The sequence below is a fragment of the Folsomia candida genome, unplaced genomic scaffold (genome assembly GCF_002217175.1).
Source record: "Folsomia candida strain VU population unplaced genomic scaffold, ASM221717v1 Fcan01_Sc006, whole genome shotgun sequence".
Classification (NCBI taxonomy): Eukaryota; Metazoa; Arthropoda; class Collembola; order Entomobryomorpha; family Isotomidae; genus Folsomia; species Folsomia candida.
The window spans coordinates 1,324,744-1,350,714 of record NW_019091198.1 but is presented as its reverse complement, the minus strand read 5'-3'; the positions used below and the strand labels follow the sequence as shown (position 1 = coordinate 1,350,714).

The following is a 25,971-nucleotide window of genomic DNA, read 5'->3' as shown; positions in this document are numbered from 1 at the left end:
GCTTATGTATAAGGTTCATATATGTACGGCAAGAATCGCATAAGAATGGACTAATAATAGAAATGGACATACTGGACAATGAGGTTAACCCTTTTTAGACCAGTGTAGCTAAAAAAGTTGCATTTGGTGTTTCACGCAACTATATAGGTATTAAAAGGAAAAAATGCAGAATCTTATCTCCATCTTATCCTACATTTTTTAATTCCACGGAATATGAAAGTTGGTACCTGTAAACCATAATTTTGTTTCACGTTTCCATTTTTGGACAAATTGCAGAATGCATGATGATAAATGTGTACTACACAGTATGCAGTACATACTAGCTGCATCTCATCTTTTGACTGGATTAAATATGCAATATGCATCTTATGTCTTATGGGCAGCTGCATTCCTCAATTTCCGAAAAAATGCGGAAGAGGAAATGCAACATTTGTCTTCCTTTCCATCTCTCATCACAATATGCGATACGTAATTGTGCCAACATAACAATAATATCCGTTAATATTTGGGCCTTATCAATGCGGCGGCAGATAAGATACCCCGTATTTTTGTGTATGCAGAGTCGCAATTCACGCACCTGTTGCATACTCGCGAAATTTCCTCAAAATCCCCTCCGTTTCATGGCATGATGTCAAACTCAAGCATTTTTCATACTCACTATTAACACGACAATTAACTTTAGAACGTAATAATTTCTCAATTATTCTTTACTTCAACCCATCAAATTTTATATTGTGTCTATTCACACGGCTTAAGTCTCCGCTTTATTTCTTTTTTATTCTGAATAAAAACTATTTAAATACATACATGCACTGGAGAATGTCATCCAGTTTAGTCAGATCATTACTGGGGTCATTTATCTCAGTTTGCCTCAACTTAATTGCAAAAAGAAACCAAGAGCACAGCAGTTTTCTGTTTCTCACTCTCTGAGTTCAGTTGGGTTTCTATTTAAACGGCAGAAAAATAAGGGGCCCCGCATCTCAAATTTATAACTTTAAACGCAGAATTTAAATGTGATTTTGCCTAGAATTTTGAAACTTTTTTTAAAGAACGACACGAATAATTTCCACGATTGGTCACAGGACGGGTGAAGGACCCCTTTGTGTCACAGTTGGATCGTTGTGCGAGTTTTGGAGCGGAGAGAGGTGACTGGTTGAGTGGGCTGCTGGCTGAATGAACCTTTCTCATTCTCTCGGCAGTCGATTGCGAGAAGTCAACCGTTTTTCTTTCCTCCACTCGGGCTCGTTTTTTGTTTCTCAGCCGTTAGAAATTGGACGTTTTCACTTGCTCGAAAGTCGCCAAAGTTTTTTTAAGCGTTTCAAACTCGAAAAGAGAGAGGGGGGTTGGAAAAGATGACGGAGGAGGAGCAGGATTTCTCCAAATTGTCGTTAGAGGAAAGATGTCAACACAAAGTAAGAAGAGTTCTAATTCTCGTATTATATTTCTTTCTAGAATAATACTTAAAAATCCTTTTCAAATTATAAATTGTAGAATTGGAAAGCTCGCGTCTCTGCGTATGACGAGCTGACGAAAACTTTTCAACGGATCGACGATGACAAAGAGTGGGGTAAATATGGGGGGTGGGTTCGCAAGTTTCCTACCGATTCGAACGCAGCTGCCCAGGAGAAGGCCTTGGAAGTTACCCTCCTCTACTTGGCGAATGCAGGACTACCTCAGGCGGGTCGAATTGTGGCCGAAATCATGAGCGGAGTCGTAGCAAAATGCATTACAGCTTCAAAGGCCAAGAGTAAAGAGTTGGCGATGGACATTGCCCTTATGTGCGTTGAGGTGGAGAAATTTGAAGCTGTTCAGGAAGAATTGATGAAGGGGATGGAGCATAAGAATCCTAAAGTGTTGGCTGGATGTATTAATATTTTTACAGAAGTTTTAAGGTAATTGGTTAGAAATTAGTAATTACTATTGTCGTAGAATGGGATGTAATGATTTGCTTAATTTTTTAGGTCATTCGGACCAAAGGTGATTAACTTGAAAACAATTTTGAAGAAGATTCCGATTTTGATTGAGGATCGTGACAAGACTGTTCGAGATGAGACAAAGAAACTCATGGTAGAGTTATATCGGTGGTTGGGACCAGCATTTAAACCACAACTAAGCGCTGTAAAACCTTTAGTCGTGAGTTGACAAGACAAATGATTTTCGAGAGTTGCAAATTGTTCTAATGTAAAGATTGAAAGCGACCATATTTTCACTATGTTTAGGTACAAGAAGTGGAAGCAGAGGTGGAAAAGATAACTGAAAAACCACATCAATCGCGCTATTTAAGATCTCAGCAGGCTCGCGAAGAACGTGTTGCCGGTGAAGCAGGAGAAGAGGCGGAAGGTGTGCATAATTTTTAGCATAAATTATCAATCTAGTAAAATATTTAAGCTAAAACATATAAATTTGTCCTATAGAGGAAGAAGCTAGTGAAGAAGCGTCACCTGACATTGATCCGTTTGATCTTCTTGATCCGGTTGACATTTTATCCAAGTTACCAAAGGACTTTTATGAAAAGTGCGAAGCGAAAAAATGGCAGGAAAGAAAGGAGGCAATGGAAGCCCTCGATGCGCTTGTGGTGGCCAATCCAAAACTGGAGACTGGCGATTACTCGGATTTGGTGCGGATGCTAAAAAAGATTATTTCGAAAGACACAAACGTCGTAGTTGTTGCTTTGGCTGGAAAGTCTTTGTGTGGCCTTGCCAATGGATTGAAGAAAAAGTTTTCTCCATATGCCTCCTCCTGCATCTCAACGATTCTTGAGAAATTCAAAGAGAAGAAGGCTAGTGTTGTTACTGCAATGAGGGATGCAATAGATGCGTGTTTTGTTGCTGTAAGTCTATGATCCACAAACCGTAAAATTGATTTACAAATTAGTTGTGATTGCAAAATAATGACGTATTGACGTTGCTTTTACAGACCACCTTGGAATCCATTCAAGAGGATACTATCCAAGCTCTGCAGAACAAAAATCCAGCAGTAAAGTTGGAAACGAATACTTTCCTTGCTCGTGCCTTTGCGAAAACACCTTTCAAGACAATGTCTGATAAGAAGCTAATGAAACCTTACTTTACTGCGATTCTTGCCAATCTCAATGAACCGGGTATAACAATGTCTAAGTTATAAGCAAATAATATTGTGCAGGGTATGATAACTAAGGCTGAAATAATTGTGTGGTCCCAGATGCCAACGTTCGAGAAGCAGCAGCAGAGGCATTTGGAGTAGCTATGAAACATCTTGGAGAGAAAGCATTGGCTCCTCTTATCGCTGATATGGAAGCGATTAAACTTCAGAAGGTATCATTTTATAAAGATGTAATAATGGTAATAATGGAAAAATAAGTAAGTGGTCTTGTTGTCGTGGTCTTGTAGGTAAAAGAATACATGGAAAAGGCGGTTATTACAGCACCCAAAGAGAAAGGAGTCAAGCCTGTGAAAGCTCCAAGTTCAGCAGACATGAAGGTAAAAGCGAATGTCGTCAGAGTTCCAGGAAAAACAGACATCAGGAAACCAGGGGGAGCGGTAGTGAAGAAACCTACTGCTTCGGCAAACTCGTACCCAGAGGAAGAGTTTGTGGAAAAACCGCCAGCGGTTTCGAAACCAGTCGTTGCCGCTAAAAGTGCACCAAAGGTAGGAGGCACCGTTTCCAGACAAACTATTGCAACCACCACCACCAAGAAGAGCGTTAGCGCTGCAAAAGTAGTAGAAGAACCCATCGGCTCTAACCTTCCAGTAAATAATTTGAAAGCCCAGCGGATTTCGGATGAAATGAGACTCAGAATTTTAAGATGGAATTTTACTACTCCACGTGAGGAATTTATCGATTTACTAAAGGAACTGATGATAGCTGCTGGTATTGGCCCCACTCTTATGGGAAATATGTTCCACTCCAACTTTAAGTTGCACTTGAAAGCCATTGACACGTTACAAGATGTGAGCCCTTCCACCCATTCAATTCCATATAATATTATTGTTTCTACATTGCTATTGTTTTTTTCTTTCTAGGAATTCAACATGAACCCTGATGGAACCAAATGTAATCTCGACTTGATTTTGAAATGGGCAACGCTTCGTTTCTTTGACACAAATCCCTCAGTATTAATTCGCATTTTGGATTATATGATCAATGTTTTCCAAGTCTTGAGTGCTGAAGATTATAATATGGCGGACGTGGAAGCTGGCGCTTTCATTCCATACCTGGTCGTCAAGTTAGGAGAGTCAAAGGAAAACGTACGTGTTAATGTCCACGAAATTTTGAAGCGCGTATCAACGATTTACTCCTCGCAAAAAGTATTTACATATCTCATTGAGGGACTAAGATCTAAAAATGCCCGACAACGGACCGACTGCCTGGACGAAATGTCTAGTATGATTGGAGTTTATGCAATGCCAGTTATGGGTAACACGCCGCAACTTGCACTCAAGGAAATTGCCAAGCAAATTTCAGACCGAGATACAAATGTTAGAAACGCTGCTTTGAACGCTGTAGTCCAAGCCTACTACCTCGTTGGGGACAAAGTATTCAAAATGATTGGACAGGTACTAATTTTACTATCACAGTTACGCTTTATTAACATAACTAATAATACTTTTTTTTCCTAAATAATTAGCTTGCTGACAAAGATCAATCATTATTGGACGAGCGAATCAAACGCGCTGGAAAGTCATGTCCCAAGCCGGCCCAGTCATCCGCCACCCTTACCAAGCCTTCGGCGTCCGTGCATGGAACATCACGTATTAATTCTAGCGGGACTGTACATCCCTCAGAGGGTAGCCCATCGTCGCCTCCACAAGCGGCAATCGTATCTCCCATTCGCCAGTATCAATCTCAATCGGCAAGCAGTGGCAACATATTACAGCCTCAAAACTTGAACACTACATTAGGGTCTTCAAATGATGATTTCAACAATCGAGTGCTGCAAGCAACATTTTCGGAACAATGTGCTGTATCCAGGTTTGAAAATACTGCTATGATAATAATAATATTATTATTATTAATGATCATAATATTGGTTCTACAATATGCTTGGAGGCTTTTTGCTACTGGTCGGTCCGTTTCGGTTTTCTTTTTTTTCTTTTGACGACTGTTATAAGTCCACTCGGGTTTCCTTATCTATTCTTCTCGCTTCTCGTTTTTTTATTGATGCTACTTTTTTCAAGTTGCATGATTATTTGTAAAGCTAACAAAGAAAATTTGAATCATAGGAACGTTCTACCTGACAAATACCGAATTGATTTCGAAGCAATTGATAACATGTTTAACGACAATGAACCTATACATCCAATGGAACTGTTGGATACAAATGTTGAGCAGTTTCTGAGAGGGGAGCAAATCTCACTGCCGAAGCGACGGTACAAATAAATCCTTTAAATTTTCTTTGTAAAAGCTGTTACATACTTTCCCTTATACTTTCGGAGTACTGGCAGTACCGTCGAGGAATTAAAAATTGCAAACTATTCACTTTATTTCTATAAACACTTCATTAAAAACCGTCACATGTTACAAATTCATCCGAAAGTAAGAGGATAAATGTGTCGCATCTTTATTGTCATTCCTAAGTCTGCCCACTTCTGTGTTGTCGCCTGTTCTATTGTTCCATGGGCGGTACATGTAATCATGTCCAATTAGCTGATTAACAATTTGAATGTAAATTAAGTATTTTAAGCTTTTGTTTTACTTAGGACGGTGATAACCAAAATGCCAGTGAATTCTCGTAAGCCGTACGAAACGCCCATGATCCCCACCCAGGCCAATCAAAGTATTGACTTGGTCGTAGTCCAACTTGGCGATCCAGTGTTGCGCACTGCTATAGAATCCTGCGTCAAGCTTGAGAAAATGCTTACAGATTCGCTAACTTCACCGGTAAGCAGGGTACAAATTAGTCGCTAGCTTGTATATATATATGATTGATTTACATTTTTAACTCTCAACTGTAGATAATGTGTGGGCGAGTAGATACAATGTTGGCGATGATTTCAAATCAATACCTTCGGCAACAGCCTACGTTGCAAAACAGGGACGAAGAGCATTTGAATGAACTGAATAAATACTTTTCATCGTCAGTTCAGCTGCTGACTGCTGTAAGAATTAATTACGTTATCATTATAACGACTTGGTTAATGGTTGATAATAACCTGGTTGCACTTGAATATAAGGATTCGTCTTCTTACGTTTTTTAAATGTTTTTAGCTTTTCAAACACGAATTACTTCCAAAGAAGGCAAGCAGGGATGGATTAAAGGACATTATTTATCACTTGTTGATGCTCATCATTGATGACAATTTGGAGCAACTGACTGATTCCGTGACAATCATAAGGCTGGTGAATGTCATGGTGGTTCGGATTATTGAAAATACTGAACCTAATGCAATTTCATGGTATGATTATTTAACTTTTCGTTGACTCTCCATATATACATTACTTAATTAGCTAATTATCTCATTACTATTACTTGTTTAGTGCTCTGATTCGCCTTTTGAATGATGCATTGAATGAAAACGGGGGTGAAAACTATCGACTACTCGAGCTTGTGATGAAATGCCAGTGGAAATTACTTAAACAACATAACGTGTGGGTACAAAACGAAGACTATCATTGGGATACGAGGGCCATTTTATTGGAATACCACTATTTCATGAAGAATCATCCCTTCAGTTCATTCTGCAATCGTGATGGCACTCCTTTGAAAACTATCAAAACAATTGTGCATGCTCTCGTGATGCAAGCTGGGGTTGAAACCATCCAGTCGATCATGAATGATATACCAGAACTGAAAAACTCGGAAGGTGGAGTCTACATTAGTAAAATTATTCAGCGTGAACTTTTGAAGAAAACGTCAATTGCTGGTGTCACGTCATCAGCTTCAACCCTTTAAGCAATTTTAAATAATTGGCACTGATACTCTTAATTTTTTACTAATTTAAAGAAAGTTATAAGAAAGTCGCAATTGTTTGCCCTAATATTGTTGTATGCTTCATTCCAAAATTCCTGTTTTAAGGCTGTCTACATATATGTAAAACAAAAATCTATCAAGTCCTCTCATTTATGAATGTAACAAAATATCTGGAAATGAAAAATTTTATTGTAAAACATTTCATCCTCTGTTTTTAATTAGACTACAATTATTATTTTATAAGTTTAAGCCCGTTATTATTAAGTGCCAACCGTTTATGATTTTAGTTCTTTTGCATATTAATAATTAATTCAATTTATACTTTTGTACTTATTTCTGAGTGAAGTGCCCGAAATATTAACACTAAAATACGTCACGTCGAAGCGTTGCATACATACTAGACTGCAAGTAATTCATCTAATGAATGAGGCTTCCTAAATCCTGTTGCCAAGCAAGTACCTAAAGTTAATATTTATCTGTTGTTCTAGAACATAACTACTCGATTCTACACGCCATTACATTACAACTACACTACTACTAGCAGGTAACACGTTTTAACAGAGAAAAGGTTAATAAATGCGAAGAAAGTAATTCAACCAGAATTGTATGACTTTACTAATGGAAAAATAAAATAAGAAATGCATTTTAAAACAAATGTAACAATGACTTCCGACAGTTTATTAATTTGTTCCGATCCTGACTGATATCTGATAAAATTCTCATACATTTAAGTTTTATATATGTATTTATATAGGTTTATATATAATTTTCCATAACGTTATTATTCACTTATGGTTTCATTTACATATACATAAGAGGAATTCCTTTGAGGAGGAGTTCTTTTACAGTAGATGTTTGTCAAATCATCAAACCCTCGAAACTTGAGAATGAGGAACATGATGTAAAAACTTTTCAGGGTAAGGAACTAATTGTAGACGTTCCAAAAATGCTTTCATTTCTAGTTTGTATTCTTCAGGGTGGTGATGCAAGTGACTGACGTGAGGTGAGCTCTCCCATGCTTTAAGAAATACCTGCAAGTAACGAGGACCAATTATAGAAACTACACCCAATTACAGAAAAAAATAAGACCTACTTCAATTCCTTTCGCCTCCCACTTATCAGCCACAGTTCGAATTCCTTGAATAGAACCCACAGAGTCGTCCAAAGAGCAGAGGAACAATGCCGGTGCTGTTAAAATGCTGTTGTGATAGCTGCTACTCGCTAGATTATAATGTTTCGTAGCAGATTCGTGGAACTTGGCCATGTGGTATCTAAAACAATTTGTTAAATACAAATTGTATACTATCAATAGCAATGAACTTTACGTCACATTTAGTAATAATTACCTGATGTACTTTTCAAGACTATTTCGTAAGAGAGCATTGTTGGGGAAAATGGCAAAAGGCATTCTAGATAATTATCAATAGTAACTTTAGCATATTACAAATAAATACGACAATTATAAATTGAGAAATTACTTTACCCAACGGGAATTCCTTGCATATCGACGACACTGTCCCAAATCTGTCCACGAATTTGATTCAGAATGGGGTTGTATTTTTGAGCATTCTGGCTCATCATGTTCAGAGCTTCTCCCCAAAGGTAGCCTCCCACAGAAAATCCATGAACAATTGTGGACTGATAATTCCTGTTCAAACTGAGGAATGTCAGAATATCTTTCGCCACCAACTGGAAATCAGAAACACTTTACAATCTACGCTTTTTGCAAATTTTTACTGTGAACGCAAATTCGTGTGCACACCTGAGATCCGGTGACGGGCCAAAGTAACTGCCATGGTGTCAGGCTGACCGTTAAACATGTGAAGCCCTGATCTAAATAGAATCTGGCGTATTTTAGCACGTGCTTCTGTTGAGACATGAGCCAGCACAGCAGAATACATAGAGGCCTTTCTTCCGCTAGCTGTGTATTAACTGCTAATTGTAATGGATTGTTAGGTACAGTTGCAACGTGTTTGTTGGTGGTCACTAGCTCGATTCCTCTCGCCAGCGTTTTCGTGGTCAAGGTCCGATTCTGGCTGTGACTGACTGGAGAGAAACTATGCATTATCATGAGTGGTGTAACGGCCTGTTGGACAAAAAAGACTAGTTATTATCTCACTTATTAGCAGGATAAAATTAAAGTAAGCTACTCATCAACTAATAATGTACCTTTTGGTATACAGGCCTTGTATTAAACCATTTCGAAACAACGGGGAGCATCATTCTAATTTTGTCTGTCATTGTCATCATGATCTTCTTTAGAATTTAATCCACAAAATAAAAATGGTCCAAACGATTTATTTTGCTGACGCTTTCCTGTTCCCTCACAGCACAATATTGTATGTTCCTGCAAATATAAACATGAACAATCATTATCGCTTGTTTCATATAAATAAATATAAGGAGTCTAAACGATTCCGTCAAATAAAACTATTCAAATTTAATATTGACCTAATGACCTATCTATTCCAGATTGGTCTGATTTTAACTGTCCTGCTCAACAATAAAAACAATTCTACTTATTCTTGTTTCGTAAACAAAAATGTGTTTGCGTTGTTCAATCTATTCTTCTAATTATAAATTAATTTGCAATTCTCAACCTCAGCTGCATAACGGTCAACTTTAGGAAATACACAAATTCACTTCACCAACAAAGTACCAATTAGGCAGAAGGATAACATTTGTAGATCCAACATTACACATATTTAGTTGCATGCAACGCAGACTTGTTGAGTCTGGCTAGCCTACAAAATACTTACCCACCAAGAAACCTACTACTAATACATATAACAGGTTTTCTTTCTTTGTCTATTGCTAAAATAGTATATAGCCACCTCATCAGCTGGAAATTATTGTCCATGGTTATATTACAATACAAATGATGAGCCATATGCAATAAATTAATCAATATGATTGATCCTAGGCCAAACCCTCTCTCTCTTATCGAACCACACAAGATTATGATAAGCACTAATACCAAATAAAATTGCAAATTCCTACCAACTTTTGCCTTACCTTCTCAACTCAACCACAGCACACAGCAGAAGCTAGTGCATAATAACACTAAACCAAAAACTAACCTCGCCAATTTCCAAGTGCAGTCTCTTTAACGAAGAATACAGAAAAAGTAAATTATTGCCAACTTCTCACCATACTATGATATTAATAATATCATGTCCAAAACCAAAACTATACTGATGAGATTGACGCACGCACGATGAAATGAAGGTCACACATTTTTGGCACAAACCCGGCATGCTAAATATTCTCAATTCGCACACGTTTGCAGATTTGACTAAATTTTTCCTCTTCCCTTACACGAAAGGAAAACTAGTTTACTTACCTTCGTTACACGCAAAGTATTTATTAATTGTTATTATATAACAATTATTTCGGGTGAGCAGTTCACCACCTACTCGCGGCCTACTGCCCGGAGAAAGTTAGCCGAAATGCTCACCACTTTCGTATGGCAACACCACCACCACCACTGGTTTTCTCCACTAGGAACGAGCTACTATTGCAGACTGACAACGCGTAATGAATGTTGGTAAACTCTTCACTTCACTTTAATTTACTTTACTGATCAATGAACATTTTAGTAAATGAGCAGCTTCAGTGTGTGGATTTTGGACTCGGGTCGGGTGTGGAATTAGCAACCCTGTATATAATGCCTCTGCATGTGTAAATAGCTTATGGACAATTACTGTCTGGTAGAATATGTAAGTGGTGGCTATTTTGTGACCTAACAAGTGGGCATTTATGTGGTTGCCTGTTAATATTGTGGGACAGTAAGTTTGTTCATTAGGGAATTTTATTAGAGAATGGATGGATGGAGAGGATGGAAGGAAAGGTCTGCAATTCAGCGAAAGGCCGTTTAATAGGGCAACTAGGTGATCACACCATCATTGCATGATAACCTAACCGGTATATCCTCTAATATTCACTGACTGAAGGTGGACCAATATGCTGCTATATGCACCATGATATTAGGGATAAGTTCATTTCAAGTGTCAGGTTCAGGTTCATGTTCGTCTGTACAATAATTTTGTTATATATTATTGCTCGTACTTCAGCTTTTATGCACGCATTTGTATGAGTGCTTTACTTAGATATTTGGTTGAACTGTTATATTTAAGTTCCTGGTTTGTATTGGTCTTTTTATGATGGAAATACTCAATATATTTCTTATGTAAGGGAAGTTTAGTAATATTAGGCATCAGTATTTACAATTTACTGTGGATAACGCGTATACGTGCGTTTAATTTGAGCAGGTGTATAAATTCATCCCTGAAATGAATGGGATGAGATTCGCAGTTGGGCAACCTCAACAAGCATATTGCATAAGACGGTTATCTAGAATTAACTCGGACCCATCTGTCACGTAAATTCTCATCGAATGTTATGAATTACGTAGTTCATATTTGTGGAGAATGCAATTACTTATTTCTTCAAGATGTTGAGTAATCAAACATTTGAAAACATTAGTTATTTATGTGCAAGTGCAAATACATTTCAATCCGTCATTACAGATATTCATCAGTTTATTTTAAATAGCAAAAGGCAAGGATCATGTGCATTCAATCTAAAGTGCGTTAATCAACCTTCCAAATTCCATTCCACTAAATTTGCATGCAATACATTTCCATTTAACTGATGCAGTAACCTATGTATCCTTGACTCTGATAACGAATGTAGTTTCTGCACATTTAATGGCACCATCAATCTTGATTAATCGAAGCAAACAATGGGCTTATTTTTGGACAGGGACTTATGCTAAACATTGTAATGCGAATAAGTTAACGAGCTCATTTTACGCAATCATTAAAATTTAAAAATCTCTCATGCATTTCCTGATTTCTCCAGCCCAGCACACACACCTTCCTTAACACCAACTAACCAAACACTCATTATCTGATTATTAGTTTTATGTATCATTTTACTGGACTTTACTCAATCACTAAAAAATCCAACTAAAAATGCAAACTTCTTCCTGACCGTGACACTGAACTTGTCGAAGCAATCTAGCGGCCAAGCGTTCATCTAACGTTTCCAAAAAGCTAGCGAGCTGGCTGTTGCTTCTCACTCGCAGAATGAAAAGTTGACTTCTTTATCTCTATGAAAATAGAAACCCTTTATTTCTCCGTTTCCGTAAGCAAGCAAGCGTATGATGGGATCTTTTTTGGTGGCTAAAATAAAAAGCGAGTTCGAAGCAGCTTATTTGGAACAACATAGTCCAATCCAATATATACACAGGTTGGCAACTGAATTGGATGGAGAATTAAAGTGTCCAGTTAAACATCTTCCCATTTTTGATAGTTTATTCACTCCCTCATAAAGCGTGTATTGAAATGTTTCTCCATAATAATAATAACTGGTGCTCCTTTTTCTTCTTCTCGTCCATCATATCTCCATCGATTCTTTTATTGATCCGACCAGCAACATAACACTTGTTTACATATTAAAGCCATACAAGTACTCACTCATTCCCAGCCATCATCATTCTTTTACTCGTAATCTTACTAATTTCATAAATAATAATTACCAAAGTGGACACACAATTAAGATACTCGGCACGTCTACATATTTCAATATAGGGAACATTTCCAAGAGAAAGCATACTAATTATTACATTCATTACGAGCTAATTTCTTTTTCTACGACATCTTGATACGTTTCTTTGGAATGGGGACCACGTCATTAGTAAAATACCCTCGAAATGTCGCCCGAAATTTATTAAAGTGTGAAATAAAGCTTTAAAAATAATAAATCGACAACTCACTCGTCTAGTCATAAAATGTTATCTCTTTAACAAATCCAGAAAATCATTTTCATTTTTATTATAATGCAACAGTAATCTTCCACAAGAGAAAGTAAAATTTTGAGATTTTTTACGTAAAACACGTATCGGGTAATAAAATACAATATAGGTTTGAAGAAATTAATCAACAATAGTAACAAGGTATTGTGAGATAATCATACATAAAAAATCAAGCAACGTACCAAAAATGACAAGTGCTATATTAAAATACAACAAGTAGTGCTACTTAAAATAACAATGATTCCTGCAAAGATTAGCGTGTCGCGAGGTGTTTATAACGGAAAAGTTTTGTAACAAATTCATCGCTGTAAATTAAAAATTGTAACGTGTACAACTAGTCAACGTTGGAGGCGACTGGGATACTTTGCAAAATTCGGTCTCGCCATGGACTGTTTCACAACGCGTTTTCGCGACGCTGGGTGACCGGTTTTGTTTTGGGCACAATCTTCGGAGCAATTTCCGTCCTCTTTCTTCTCAATCAATACACTCTCAGCTCAAAATGTGAGTCCCATTTGGTCAGAGATAAAAAATATGCATGAAAATATAATACTTTGTGCATGAATGAAAGTGTGCCAGTCAATTTATCATAGTGCTATTTTTTACCACCTTGCGTTATTGTATGTGCATACGCACAAACTTGCTAAACGTATTGTGTATGTGTCATTAATTTCAGTGATATATTTGATTGCACGAATTTAATAAAACCATTTTGCACAGTAAATTGTAATGTGTTTTGTGTTGCTTGTTTTTTTAAGTTGCATTATCATTTCTCATGCTTTATATGTATGCACCTGTTCAATAACTAAAACGTACGAATTATTGAATTTATTTTGTACATATGTCGCCTTAAAAAAAGAATTGCATGCAACAAAGTTAGGCTATTTGGACCATCGGAAACAAATTTCAAGGGATTTATTTATTAATTAACACTATAGTCTAAGAATTTTGTACAATTCATCGCAAATTATTTATGTTGCACAACTTACATATATGTATTAGCAGAGTTAAAGAATATTATGTGGCTGCTAACTGTAATTGTTCGTCCGATTGCAGAGCTGGGTGATTATTGGTTTTTTAGGGTGGATTAAGGATTATGGATTAACCACAAAATAATGTGGATTGTGATTAAATTATTTTCGTGAGATTAATTCATGTCAGGATTAATCCGGATTAATCCATAAATTCTGGAAATTTCAGGATTATGGATTATGGATTAATAATCCGGATTAATTTGGTGATTAATGATTTTTACACTATATCTAGCGCAAAAACTTCAACTATGTGGTTTCACATAAAATATTTAAAAGGCCAGTTTCAATTGATATATGTAGCACAAGGCAGCGAGAACATGTTGATTCTTCAAATGGTAGCTGACAGAACAAAGTTGTGAGAACTTGAGACTTCAAGCTACACAGTGGGATGAAATGGAACTGGGAATTGAACTGAGTAATCCAGATTGAGAATTAATCATGAATAGGTAATCATGATTACTAATCATGATTTGGATTAATCTGGATTAATAATCATGATTAGTAATCATGATTGGGATTAATCAGGATTAGTAATCCGTAATCACGATTATGGATTAATGAAATCAAATGGGATTATTCCCGGATTAATTCTAATTCCTGAAAAATCGGGATTATAGATTGGGATTAATCTACAAAAAACTCTCATTGCCGGATTAGGGATTATGGATTAATAATCCATAATCCGGGATTAAAATCCATAATCCTTAATCAGGATTATCCCAGCTCTGCCGATTAGCATTACAACTCGTCTGAAACTTCACCTTTCTTCATTTTCTACGAAAAGCCCAACTCAAAATCCAATCAGAACGATTTGAGTCGAGTATGGTTCATGGTTCGGAAGTTTTAATTTGAAAACTAAGCAACTTCAAAGTCATTTCCGTTTTGTTCCATGTCATTGTTCCATTTCACCCTTTCTTGCTTGCCACCACCAGCAGCAAATCACAATAAATAGTTACAAATTCCCAGATGCATCAGAAGAAGTACTCTTTGTCTTTGTCAAATAAAAGGAAATCAGAGCAGAAGGTCATTCTTCATCAATGACTAATTAAACGGCATAATTAATGGAAAATTAATTTCCGTTTTATTTTTTAATTGAAACAATTCCAGCGGATTTATACATAGTTTAAAACCAGTGTTTGCTTGACTAAATTTCACATATATCTGTATTACTGCTTTGCATTACTGCACTTTTGTAGCTCCATGAAACACAATAAAATGTTTCTTAAATTAAAATTCAAGGCTGAAATTTACGCTTTAAGAAACCACAAGAGGATCTCACGCTCAAACTTCCTTTTGATGCGAGGAAATGGAAATGACTATCAAATTAAAGCTCCTCGGCTGCTGAGAAATTGCAGTTGCGCTGCTATTCCATATTGTTGAAGAAGCTCCGGAATATGTATTTCGTTGGATCTGAATTTTCTGCTGGACATTATGATGCTGTACATAATATAGTAAATAATATGTAGTAAATAATATGTGTACATTTGTATCTAGTTACAAGCTGCATGGTGTCTGATTTTGCTTGTATGCTTCCGTTGAAATATATAGCATTTTACTAACTAACCACCCACCCTCACAACTAATGTAGCTAATAACAAATGCTGAGAGTTTAGAGCGATTACGCGTGGATTTTATGAGGTATGACCTTCAAGGAGATAATATATTTTTATGGTCTAGTGTCACCGGAGGGAATGGTATTCGACTTGTCATGGCGAGAGGTGCTAATGGGTCAAGATTCAAAGGCTCAAAGTGTTAATGTAAAGTCTGTCGAGGGGGTTTTGACCCTCAAAAATTCTAGAGGACAATCCATCCCCGGTACGGAAAACATGAAGGGCGAATCAACAGCGGGAGGAGAAGGAAATGATGGGGTGAATATCTTAATATCTATGCATACATACGCGCATCTATAATTTGCATATTAGTAAATACTTAAACCGATACTTTAAAAGTATTGCACTGAAAGCTGCTTTTGGTGACTACTTAGAAATTCATCATAGTTAAATAGATTTTCACTTTATCGACGCTGATACATATCTCGCACCACAGATTCCATTGGAAAGTCCCTCAAAATGCGAAGTGATTGACGTCGCCATCGTTTGTGCTGGTCACAATTCGAGCCGATCAGTAGTCACTCTCATAAAATCTGTCCTCTTCTACCGGAAGAACCCCCTCCATCTGCATCTCATCGTGGATTCCAAGGCCCACTTGATTCTGAGGACGTTGTTCAATACTTGGCACATTCCACAAAGTAATAACTTCCTCGTCATTATTCCCATTCCATCCAATTCCTTATATGTAATTCCTGGTGGAAAGGAGAAAGAAAGTTGGTCAGGAGAAATGATTGAGTTTTTTTCGTTCTTTCTCTTGATACAGTGGACGTCAGCTTTTATTTGGCGGACAATTTGGTGCCTGAGGTGAACTGGGTTCCGAACAAACATTATTCGGGTAAGAAGAACAAAGGTGGTTCATTCGTCCGACATCTTATCATCACATGTATAACACCATGTCTACAATGCTTTTCTCGTATGTATGTGTGCACAGGGGTCTATGGGCTGTTAAAATTAACTTTGCCAAGAGCGCTGCCATCCTCTCTCGAAAAAGTAATCGTTCTCGACACGGATGTTACCTTTGCAACGGTAAGCAAAAACTGTACTCGATGGTGTAAATTAGGTTTGGGATATTGGTTTGAAGGTGATTGAACAGCATGTGTGACAGTGATAGCAATACAAAACCAATGGATGCACAATCAGTTCCAAAAATGATTCAAGGGTGATGATGGGTGAAAGAGGTAGCAAATGTGCATATAATAATTTTGTATTTAAAAGGGTTATCCCAGTAATCGACAATCTTCAAGATTCAAAACCAAATACAATCGTCACGACTTTTCTTCACTATTTTTTGTGGAAGTGAAATTTGATGGGAAAAAGTTAATGAAACTTTAAGTGAACATATTAAATTGTCTCATTGGTCATCAATATTAACCACTTTCAGATTCTTGACATTGTCCCTGAATTTATCGCTATTGAACAAAGTGTCGATACAACCTAGGTAGAAAAAAATCATGTTATTTAATAATCATCTTTATTAATTTACTATAATTCAGGCAATGCTAATTGTAAAATAGGTATGAATTTGACCAGAATCGGTCTGCACAACTTGCTCAACTGCAGAGAGAAGGTGGGAGTGGTTCAACGTTTTGTTGACAATTTGGTCACTAGTAAATTATCCAAACTTGAACAACTCCTCCAGTTCAGCTAAAATCACCTGCAAATCACTATGCTTAAACAAGTTTAATATATTATGTAATTTATTTAATAAGTCAAGTATATTATTTATTACCTTAGGACATTGCACAATTGTGGACCCTTTTCGCCAAAATGGGTCCATCCCAAGTAAGTAAAATGTACTAGTGCTATGTAGCATGTAGTAGAAGAGAATTGCACAATCATACCATAATGCAATCTGCTATATCATACATATGTACCCCTTCGCTCACTCAAGGTTCGATACCATGCCCAATTAAGCCACTAAAAAAAGATAATAAGACAACAGCTCTGTAGATTGTAGATACACACACCAGTGCCACCAGCAGTTGACGACGAAGGAGAAGAAGATAAAAATCCGTTTCCTCCCATCCGTAAAATCCCATTATTTAGAGGATGACAGACAATGACAGTCTTTCCCATTTATTTCCTCCCATCTTCTCGATAATTAGGTTTATAGAGCTGCTCCCAATTTTACACCCCTTCTTCCTCTCTCTCACAAACACACTTATCATCATCATCCCACCCACACAGAAATAATAATAATGCACACAAAACAATGATGACGATGACGATAACTCTGCAGATTTTTTCATAAAACTTAATTGCTCATGCTATTTTCAGACGCTGGGACTCGTGGAAAATCAAAGCGATTGGTATTTGGGTAAATTGTGGAAAAATCATCGACCTTGGCCAGCTCTTGGACGTGGCTATAACACGGGTTAGTACTTACGTATTTATAGTAAAATAAGACTAGAGAACAAGGAAAAGAAAAACTAAGATATTTTTTAGTTTAAACTTAATTAGGCGTCATAGTTAGTTAAAGTTAATGTTTCCAACATAAATATTTGACGATTCATTGGTTCCTTACTCCTGGCTCCACAGGCGTCATCTTAATGTCCCTCTCAAAATTGCGCAAGATGAATTGGCCCCACCTTTGGCGAATGATTGCAGAACGTGATCTTGAAACAATGTTGTCAACCTCATTAGCGGATCAGGTTAGCGTCAACTATGACCTGTTCCTTATTTCAAAATGCAATTTGTGTGCAAAAAAAATAACCCATCTTCGTCGTTTTGTGTTATGCAGGATATTTTTAACGCTGTCATTACGCAAAATCCTCATATTTTATTTGAGATTCCTTGTCAATGGAATGTGCAATTGTCGGATAACACCCGCAGTGAGTCGTGCTACACAGAAGTTACAGATCTTAAAGTGAGTGTTCATCTCCATATCCTTGTCTACTTAAAGATCCGTCCTTCTTTTTGTGAGTTACCGTGCTGCCAAGTCAATTTGAATGCTTAATAAGCTCCGTAAACACAAAAACCGGCAATCAAAGATGCGAACTTTATGCTCCCATCATCCAATCTCGCCTAATTATTCCGTCCATGCATGATAACTGCTCTCTTTTTCTCTCCAAACCAAACGACACTATTCATTAGGATTTTAAACAATGACAAATCCCATCCGTGCCCACACTTCATTTCCTCCTCCTCCTCACTCACCCATCATCCTCCACCAACATGCCATTTCCTTCCGATTTATCTGCATGCATTCTCTCAAGAAGAAATCATAGTCTTGCCAAGAAAAGTGTACATGCCGCATTCATGACAAGAATTTGCCATTTAACATTTTCCTCTCCATTTATCCCATCTTGCCACAAACAACCACCCGCCGTGATCTCTTTTGCAGAGTATGAATGCCATTTTTAAATGACGGGGTGAGTGCCTAACTCCATTTTTTATTTTCACCAGATAATTCACTGGAATTCGCCCAAGAAGCTCAGAGTGAAAAATAAACATGCCGAGTTTTTTCGTAAGTAATGTTTGAAAGTTTGCTAAAAAAATAATAATAATTAAGAGGTTAACTTTTTATTTCGAGGAACACTAAGTTTGTGTTGCACCCATTCTTGATCCTCTATTATACACTCTGTTTCTCATTTTTAGGCAACCTCCACCTCACATTTTTAGAGTATGATGGAAATCTGTTGAGACGAGAATTGTTTGGATGTACTGCTAATTACACCGGAGGGGCGGGCACGACTGGTTCGCTGCAAGTGGGAGTGGTTCCGACAAATGTTGAAGAACAGGTAATAATACCACCGCCAGTACCATCACCATAATATGTACGATACAGCACGTATGTACATGCACACATGTATGCAGCATCGTCACACGTATCATCACTCTCGTCGAAATAAAAAAAACGTAAGGAATGAGCGTGGTGGCAAATGTAAAAGGTTTCTCTCCGACACGTCAACACACTTCACAATTATTCTTCTTATCTATCAGCCTCAGAAGTTCGGCTGTTCAATGAGATCAGTCTTAATAACCTGTCATTTTAATGGATTGCTTCTAGATAAGTGAAGACGACCAGTGTTACGAGTTCAGGATCGTTAAGTTTATCAAGTACCGAACGCACTTATTCTATTTGGATTTCGAGTACGAGTCTGAGGATGAGGCGGATGTAACACTAGTCTCACAACTATCCATGGACCGGCTTCAAATGATTGAGTCGCTGGCGAATCATTGGGAAGGTGAGTGGGCTGGAAATTTTGAGACTTATTTTTATGATCATGGTAACAATGATGCGATGCAATCGGTGAAAGTGTGTGCAGAGCCGATCTTATGAATTTGCTTTATCACATCATACCATGAATATTTAGAGTTTTTGGTTTCTCATGGAGGAATCCCTCTGCATGCAAACTCTAATCATGTCGTAAACCCCACGTTTTCCATAAACCAAAACCAACGTTCTCCTGAGAGATCTCAAAATTACAGAGAGAAAGATAGTTACTTGAAATTGCTTGTTCTTGTTCTTCTTCTTGAATAAATGTTGCTTAAATATGACCATAAGTCGGGCGGGTCCCTGCTGAATTATGATCCATTTGATCAATGAAAACATCCAAAAATTATTTATCGCTTTCTCCTGCTGCATCCCTGTAACGTGAATGCACGAGGATGAGCAGTTGGCAATTACAGCACACACCTAAGAGTAAATTTTACTTCATAAAATCATAAGCTCGAGAAACCAGAGATGCAGCAGCAGCAGTTGTGGACGGAGCAGAGTAAGTGTATAATGGAGGAAATTTAGCAATAAAGAACCCACTAGAGCTCACACTAAATTAATAAGCAGCACAGAGTTTTGCATGGACATAAAGTAGTTTGTTGTTGGAGGAAAAGTCATAAAGCCGGCCTTTTAAGAGCTGTTTCCGCTCTTCACCAAATTACGCAACTCCCTCGAGTGCAGTACCTCTGCTTTTGCTACATCAGGGTCTTTTGTTCCACTTGATCACACCACCAGCACTGCCACCCGATTCCATTTGTCTAAGGATGAGTGAGTCCACTTCACCCCTTTTGCTACCTGTCCACCAGTGTAGATTGTAGACGGCCATGTGTTTAGGTAGAACTGCAGACAGGAATAAAATTAATTAATCAGTATTTAAAAGGACTAACCAAGAGGAGAGGATGCATCATTTACGTAAATTCTGAGTCATACATATGTCCACGTATCTACCTTTGTGCAGGGTTGGATGGGTGGTTTGGTTCTTTAGGTGGGTCGAGGAACATGAGATATCTTGAGGAATAAGGATAATATGTGGTCATTGTGGTGATGGCGAATTGCGACTAGAAATTTCTCCAGCTTTCTCCTTCCCATCCCGTGGGGAAAGTCGGATAGGTTGTTTGAAAACATGAATATTTAGGAATATTGTCACAAGTATTGCCATTTAAAGTCTAATCCGTCTTGCAACTGCATTCTTCACATTGCATTCATCATCAATCTCACAACTTTCTCTCCCACTCACGTCGCAATATTATGAAAATATCCTTGTCCTATTTTTATCGGGTCGAGTGGGACGAGGGTTCCCTCGAGAAATGGTAAATAATAATGTTAAATGAACAATTCGTATGAAAACTTTATTAGCTGTTTTCACCATTCGAGCCTAAACATACTCCACTTTTATGGCATAACAGTTTTACCAGCAACCACAACTATCCGTGCCTTGCTCCATTGTATTAGATCCAGTAATAAATCTCATCGCTTATTGCTCATCCTACTAGAGAGGCATATATACGCATAGCAGATTTTGTGGTTTGGGTATGAATCATGCACAAAAGTGTGCAGAGTATCAGTGGCCAGCACATTTTGTTTATGATTTAAAGAGAAAGTTGATGGTGAAAGCAATCCCGGATAGAATTATGAAACAGAAAAGACAGCCACAAAACTTGACTCCTCTCGACTCTCGGGTCGAGTTAATAACATCGCACAATACAAGAGTGGAGTGGATGTGGCAAAGTAATGGCAATAGTAATGAGAAAATTAGCAGCCATACACGAGTTGCCCTTTGACGGATGAGGAAATCAGGATAACCGCACACAAAAGCTCCGTCAGTGTTGTTTCGAAATTTTCTCATATACCAATTGCAACAACATATTTACTAAATACTTGCAGTGTTCCTTCACGGGATGATCGGCATCGTGTTAATTTTATAATAACGTCCATCCACAAGCCAACCGGTTAGACACAGGGCGCAATAATTATCAAGTTCATTATAGCATCATTATTCCAACAATGACCACAATTATGCAAAACACAACATCATCAATTTCACGAGCAACTTGTACATTCATTTAGTTATATTATCATGGTACATACATCTTTTGCCTGTGCAGATGGGTGAAATATGTATGACCTGAGAATGCATGAGTTGTAATAAGTAATTCCGAGATTAAACAAGCGATTTAGTATTTTTCTCTCTTACGTCATTCATGATGGGATTATAAATTTTAAAACAAAGGCACATAAAGTATGGAGGTCCATAATTGTAGTAATCATTAAATGTTCTTTAATTCCATTTAAATATTGAATGCATAGAAGTTGCATAACTCAAAAAAAGGTACGCAATAGGCATTGTGAAATATAGTACCAGGCTTTTCATCTTTATCTCGTCGTCGTCACGGGGGTACGTCATGTTGTGTAAGTCAGGTCATATATTTTCAGCCGCCGGGTAACCACTACTACCGACTACATACATACTTTCCACCGACGGTGACCCAAGGTGCAAAAGTGTATTAAACTGGTATTGAATTTCTCAATTGAGGAGCTGCGAGAGAGAACAAGTTGGAAACCATGAGGAGGAAAGAGTCGTATATTATGTCATCCAATAAAAATTCATGTCTCGCACTGACACTGTCCGTTGTTTAATGGTTTTTGCGAAACAAGTTGCAGCAGTTCAAGTCCGGTCGAGACAGGAGGTTGAATTTAATTCTTTTGTGGTTTTGATTTTCTGGCAGCAGCACACAAGTTGCGAAAGTTGTAGTCGACAAATCTAATAACTTGCAATAAAATTCACTTCCTGAACTGATCATCCTCGTCCTGAGCTTAGCGTCGATCAGCCCCCTCGACATGACTCCGCCGTTGATTCCTTCCCTCGATATGCCAGCTCAGTTACGTGAATTGGTTGGACGAGCTGCTAATTGATTTCATCCTCACATGTCATTAACCAAATGATGTTGTCTTTTACTCCTGCTTGCTGTTTTTCTTCCTCCTCTTGGTCGTTTTCCTGTTTTGCAGCTGGAGAAATAATAAATTTTTAATGCGGTTCTTCTATACTCCCCACTGCCTCTCTTGATTAGTTTCCCACTACTCGGGAAGAAAAAAATCTCAAATTTTATTTGACACGTCAACTCACTCTACGGCAGATGAGATTTCATTCCTGCTTCTTCTTCCTCGTCGTCGTCGCATAGCTAGATATCTGTACATATAATTTGGCCGACGGAAAAAGGATGTTACCGACACCGAGTTCAAATCCATCACATCGTATTACATCCATGTGTCAATTATTTCACTCTGGTGCATGTTTGTAATGATAACAACGTGCGCCTAATGTGGTCTCATCTCTCTCTTCTACTAAACACTTATCCCATTTCCATGTTATTAAGCAATTGACATCGTGTGAACTGGTGGAGTGAAATTCCCATGACTTATTTATTTACGGACGAAACAGCAATAATGACACTACATGCCTTTTATCAGACCGAATGAGAAACAGACAACACGTTATTTTGCGCAAGAAAATTCGAGTGATAATCTCACACAACGACATATTAGCAATACGATAAGTATTTATACACGGACACGTATTTATTTATATATTTTTGTTGCTCTCCATGAGTACTTCATGCTTGGTATGGTTCACGTAGTACATAGGAAAAATGCCTGCGCGTGTTTTAATTGGTGCAAATGCTCTGATAAGTGTATCTTAATTTGTATCTGTTGCCCAATGTTCAGGTCCCATCAGCTTAGCCTTGTACATGTCGGATACCGAGGCACAACAATTTCTGAGCTTTGTTCTGAGCTGCGAGCCTCTGGCACAGCGGAAAAACATTGGATATCACATAGTCTACAAGGAAGGGGTAAGTTTTGTTCAGGTGGTAATTAAAATGAATTGCTTTTACTACATGATGCGCGTCCAGAACAATAATCAGGTTTAGTCTGAATGTCAAGTCGGTGGGTGTACACATGTATGAAAATATGTACATTTGCAGGCAGTCAGGGTGTAATAAATGGCGGAGAAATTATAGCTAAGAAAAATAGAAACGTGAACATTGGCAAGTAAACTGTATCCGCGTGCTTCTCCTGTCGTTAATAAATCAGGGAACCGGTCGTCGCAACTGATTCGATGCACTTTTTTAACATCGCTACTAGCTGAATTTTCTGAACTAATATACATTCAAACTGAGTATCATCTCTGTCCAAGTTTTCTAATTTTTAACATGAAAAGCAGGAACAGATTGTATCATGAGCAAGTTTATTTCACATTTAAAAATTTGCAATATTTCAAAAGATGATCATCTCATCTCATCTCTGCCCATGGTGCAGATCAAGATGATGAAACACGATGAAATGGAATGCGCAAAAGCGATGAACTGGTCAAGTTGAAATCCAAATCGTTTTTTTTTCGCTGTGATGATACGCCATTTGCATTATTCTTAATTCCATATACAACTGTATCTGCAACTACTTTATTATCTGAAGGTGAAGAATGTTTGATTTGTTGTTTGCAGAGTTTGTATCCTGTGAATTTCCTCCGAAATGTTGCTTTGAGGCAGGTGACAACCCCATTCGTCTTCCTGATTGACATTGACTTTTTGCCCATGCTCGCTCTCTACCCCTATCTCAAACGAGTCATCCCAAATCTCCGTATGGACGAGGGGAATAAAGTAAGTGATTGCTCTCTCTCTCTCTCTTGCTTATTTTACTGACGGGATCTGTCTTCACCCACCCAGAAAATTAACAAAAAATACCACTGATAGTTAGCACAGGTCAACTGTGATAAATTTTACAATCCATCAATTATCCGAGGCAATAGCTTAAAAAGACTAGTTTCTTCTCCTTCTTCCAAAGAAGGTGCTAAAACTGACAAGAATTGTATTCCACATTTTTCAAACCTCTTCTCATCTCCTTCTTGGGTGGTGTTTTGCATGACAAATTTTAGGCACTGGTGGTTCCTGCTTTCGAGTCCCTACGGTATCGCCTCAACTTCCCCAAGAGCAAGGCTGAACTCTTGAAAATGCTTGACGTCGGAGACCTCTTCACTTTCCGGTATCACGTCTGGGCCAAAGGTCATCTCCCCACCGACTTTACAAAGTGGAGATCTGCCACCACTCCTTACAGGGTATGTTGTTCAACTGCATGTGGTCTGGCACTACAAATTCGACTGCTTTCTCTGATCGTAATTTCCTCCTGTGCCCACAAAGGTAAATTGGGAGCCCGACTTTGAACCCTATCTCGTTCTTCGAAGAGATGTCCCCGAATTCGACTTGCGATTTGCAGGCTTTGGTTGGAACAAAGTTTCTCACATAATGGAATTGGAAGCCCAAGGCTACCAATTTATCGTCCTGCCAAACGGCTACATTGTCCACACGCCACACTCTCCTAGTCTTGATATTGCGAAATATCGTTCTAATCCACTTTATAAACGGTAAATAATAAAAAGTCAGCTAAAACTGGTTCGTTGTGTAAAGTCATCCATCATGTCCACTACAAGTTTGTTTTTTATTACTACTCATTTCAGGTGCTTGGACACTCTTAAGAAAGAGTTTGCAGATGATATTTCTAAAAAATATGGCAAGACCTTTGCTCCAGAGAAATGATGAGATTACGAGTACGTATGCATGACTCTGAAATTATGACGCTTCGACTGACTCCGATGTAATGTATGTAGCAGCAACTTTATCAAAGGTCCCGCGGGAACTAGCACTTATTTTATAAATCACTTCATCAATAAAGTTATGGAAAAGTCATCCTATTACATATGTCCGAGAATAACATTCCTAATTATAAATCACAATCTCCCACAGTGAAAACATGCAACTAAATTATCCATCATTACATCTCAACCAAAATACCTTCCCAACTTTCCTCTCGTCCATATCCAAATAATTATATGAAACTAATTTGTCATTGATTTACCTATTTTATGTATAAAACGAATGTTATCCAGTTTTTATTGAGACTTTTGTACCTTTCATGAGACAATATAAACACCGCAGTACGGATTTACATCAGTGTAATAACGCATTGTATAATAATGATAATTGATTGGTTTACTTACAATCAAGTCCTTATATGTTGTTAGTTATAAGGATTTTGTTTAAAAAGTCAATCAGAAATAAATAAAAAATGTAGCGAAAATAAAAATATGTATTTAAAACAATTGCAATCTTATTGTTGACTTTTTACGCACGAAAGGGTGGCATTAAAACCTTTATTGTTATGCTTCTGACATACAAAAAATTCTACCATTTCGCTTTTGACACCACATTGGATAAATGCTTTAAATATCTAAGAGCCACATTTGCCACATTAAAGCTGGAACTATTTAGCTGCAGCATTATTACAAGAATTTCCATTGTGTTTTTGTGTACCTGTCGACTGTTTGCATGTAATTAGCATTTTACCTCTCGTTT

At 37.6% G+C, this 25,971-nt stretch overlaps 3 protein-coding genes across 7 annotated transcripts; 2 read left to right on the top strand and 1 right to left on the bottom strand.

Moving 5' to 3' along the window:
• The first annotated feature begins 1,183 nt into the window (after positions 1-1,183).
• Positions 1,184-7,549, top strand: LOC110850646 (protein mini spindles). Of its 3 annotated transcripts, XR_004835095.1 has the most exons (16): positions 1,184-1,412; positions 1,492-1,892; positions 1,962-2,133; positions 2,220-2,340; positions 2,415-2,830; positions 2,917-3,100; positions 3,181-3,293; positions 3,369-3,929; positions 4,002-4,535; positions 4,607-4,950; positions 5,202-5,348; positions 5,679-5,859; positions 5,934-6,077; positions 6,187-6,374; positions 6,457-7,297; positions 7,378-7,549. XR_004835095.1 is itself a non-coding variant. In XM_022098119.2 (15 exons), the coding sequence occupies exons 1-15, from the start codon at positions 1,353-1,355 to the stop codon at positions 6,869-6,871; spliced, it is 3,981 nt and encodes a 1,326-aa protein (XP_021953811.1). In that variant the 5' UTR covers positions 1,184-1,352; the 3' UTR covers positions 6,872-7,549. The 3 variants fall into 3 exon arrangements, 2 of the variants coding, with proteins under 2 accessions (XP_021953811.1, XP_021953812.1); XM_022098119.2 differs by having other exon boundaries at positions 6,457-7,549; XM_022098120.2 differs by lacking the exon at positions 5,202-5,348 and having other exon boundaries at positions 6,457-7,549.
• LOC110850647 lies at positions 7,544-10,711 on the bottom strand. 3 transcript variants are annotated; one of them, XM_022098121.2, is made up of 7 exons: positions 10,233-10,711; positions 9,059-9,236; positions 8,652-8,975; positions 8,373-8,578; positions 8,236-8,298; positions 7,983-8,160; positions 7,544-7,920 (listed from the first exon to the last, which is right to left on the bottom strand). In XM_022098121.2, the coding sequence occupies exons 2-7, from the start codon at positions 9,137-9,139 to the stop codon at positions 7,756-7,758; spliced, it is 1,017 nt and encodes a 338-aa protein (XP_021953813.1). In that variant the 5' UTR covers positions 9,140-9,236; positions 10,233-10,711; the 3' UTR covers positions 7,544-7,755. The 3 variants fall into 3 exon arrangements, with proteins under 3 accessions (XP_021953813.1, XP_021953814.1, XP_035708442.1); XM_022098122.2 differs by lacking the exon at positions 10,233-10,711 and adding an exon at positions 9,905-10,055; XM_035852549.1 differs by lacking the exon at positions 10,233-10,711 and adding an exon at positions 9,341-9,369.
• Positions 10,712-11,309: 598 nt separating this feature from the next.
• On the top strand, positions 11,310-25,718 carry LOC110851331 (LARGE xylosyl- and glucuronyltransferase 2). The gene is made up of 17 exons (XM_022099071.2): positions 11,310-13,208; positions 15,416-15,606; positions 15,785-15,986; positions 16,112-16,183; positions 16,280-16,374; positions 17,083-17,130; positions 17,626-17,722; positions 17,887-17,999; positions 18,089-18,214; positions 18,754-18,814; positions 18,946-19,088; positions 19,358-19,535; positions 23,291-23,415; positions 24,067-24,222; positions 24,498-24,677; positions 24,760-24,983; positions 25,077-25,718. Exons 2-17 carry the CDS (start codon positions 15,430-15,432, stop codon positions 25,153-25,155), a joined length of 2,076 nt encoding a protein of 691 aa, XP_021954763.2. The 5' UTR covers positions 11,310-13,208; positions 15,416-15,429; the 3' UTR covers positions 25,156-25,718.
• Positions 25,719-25,971: the final 253 nt, after the last annotated feature.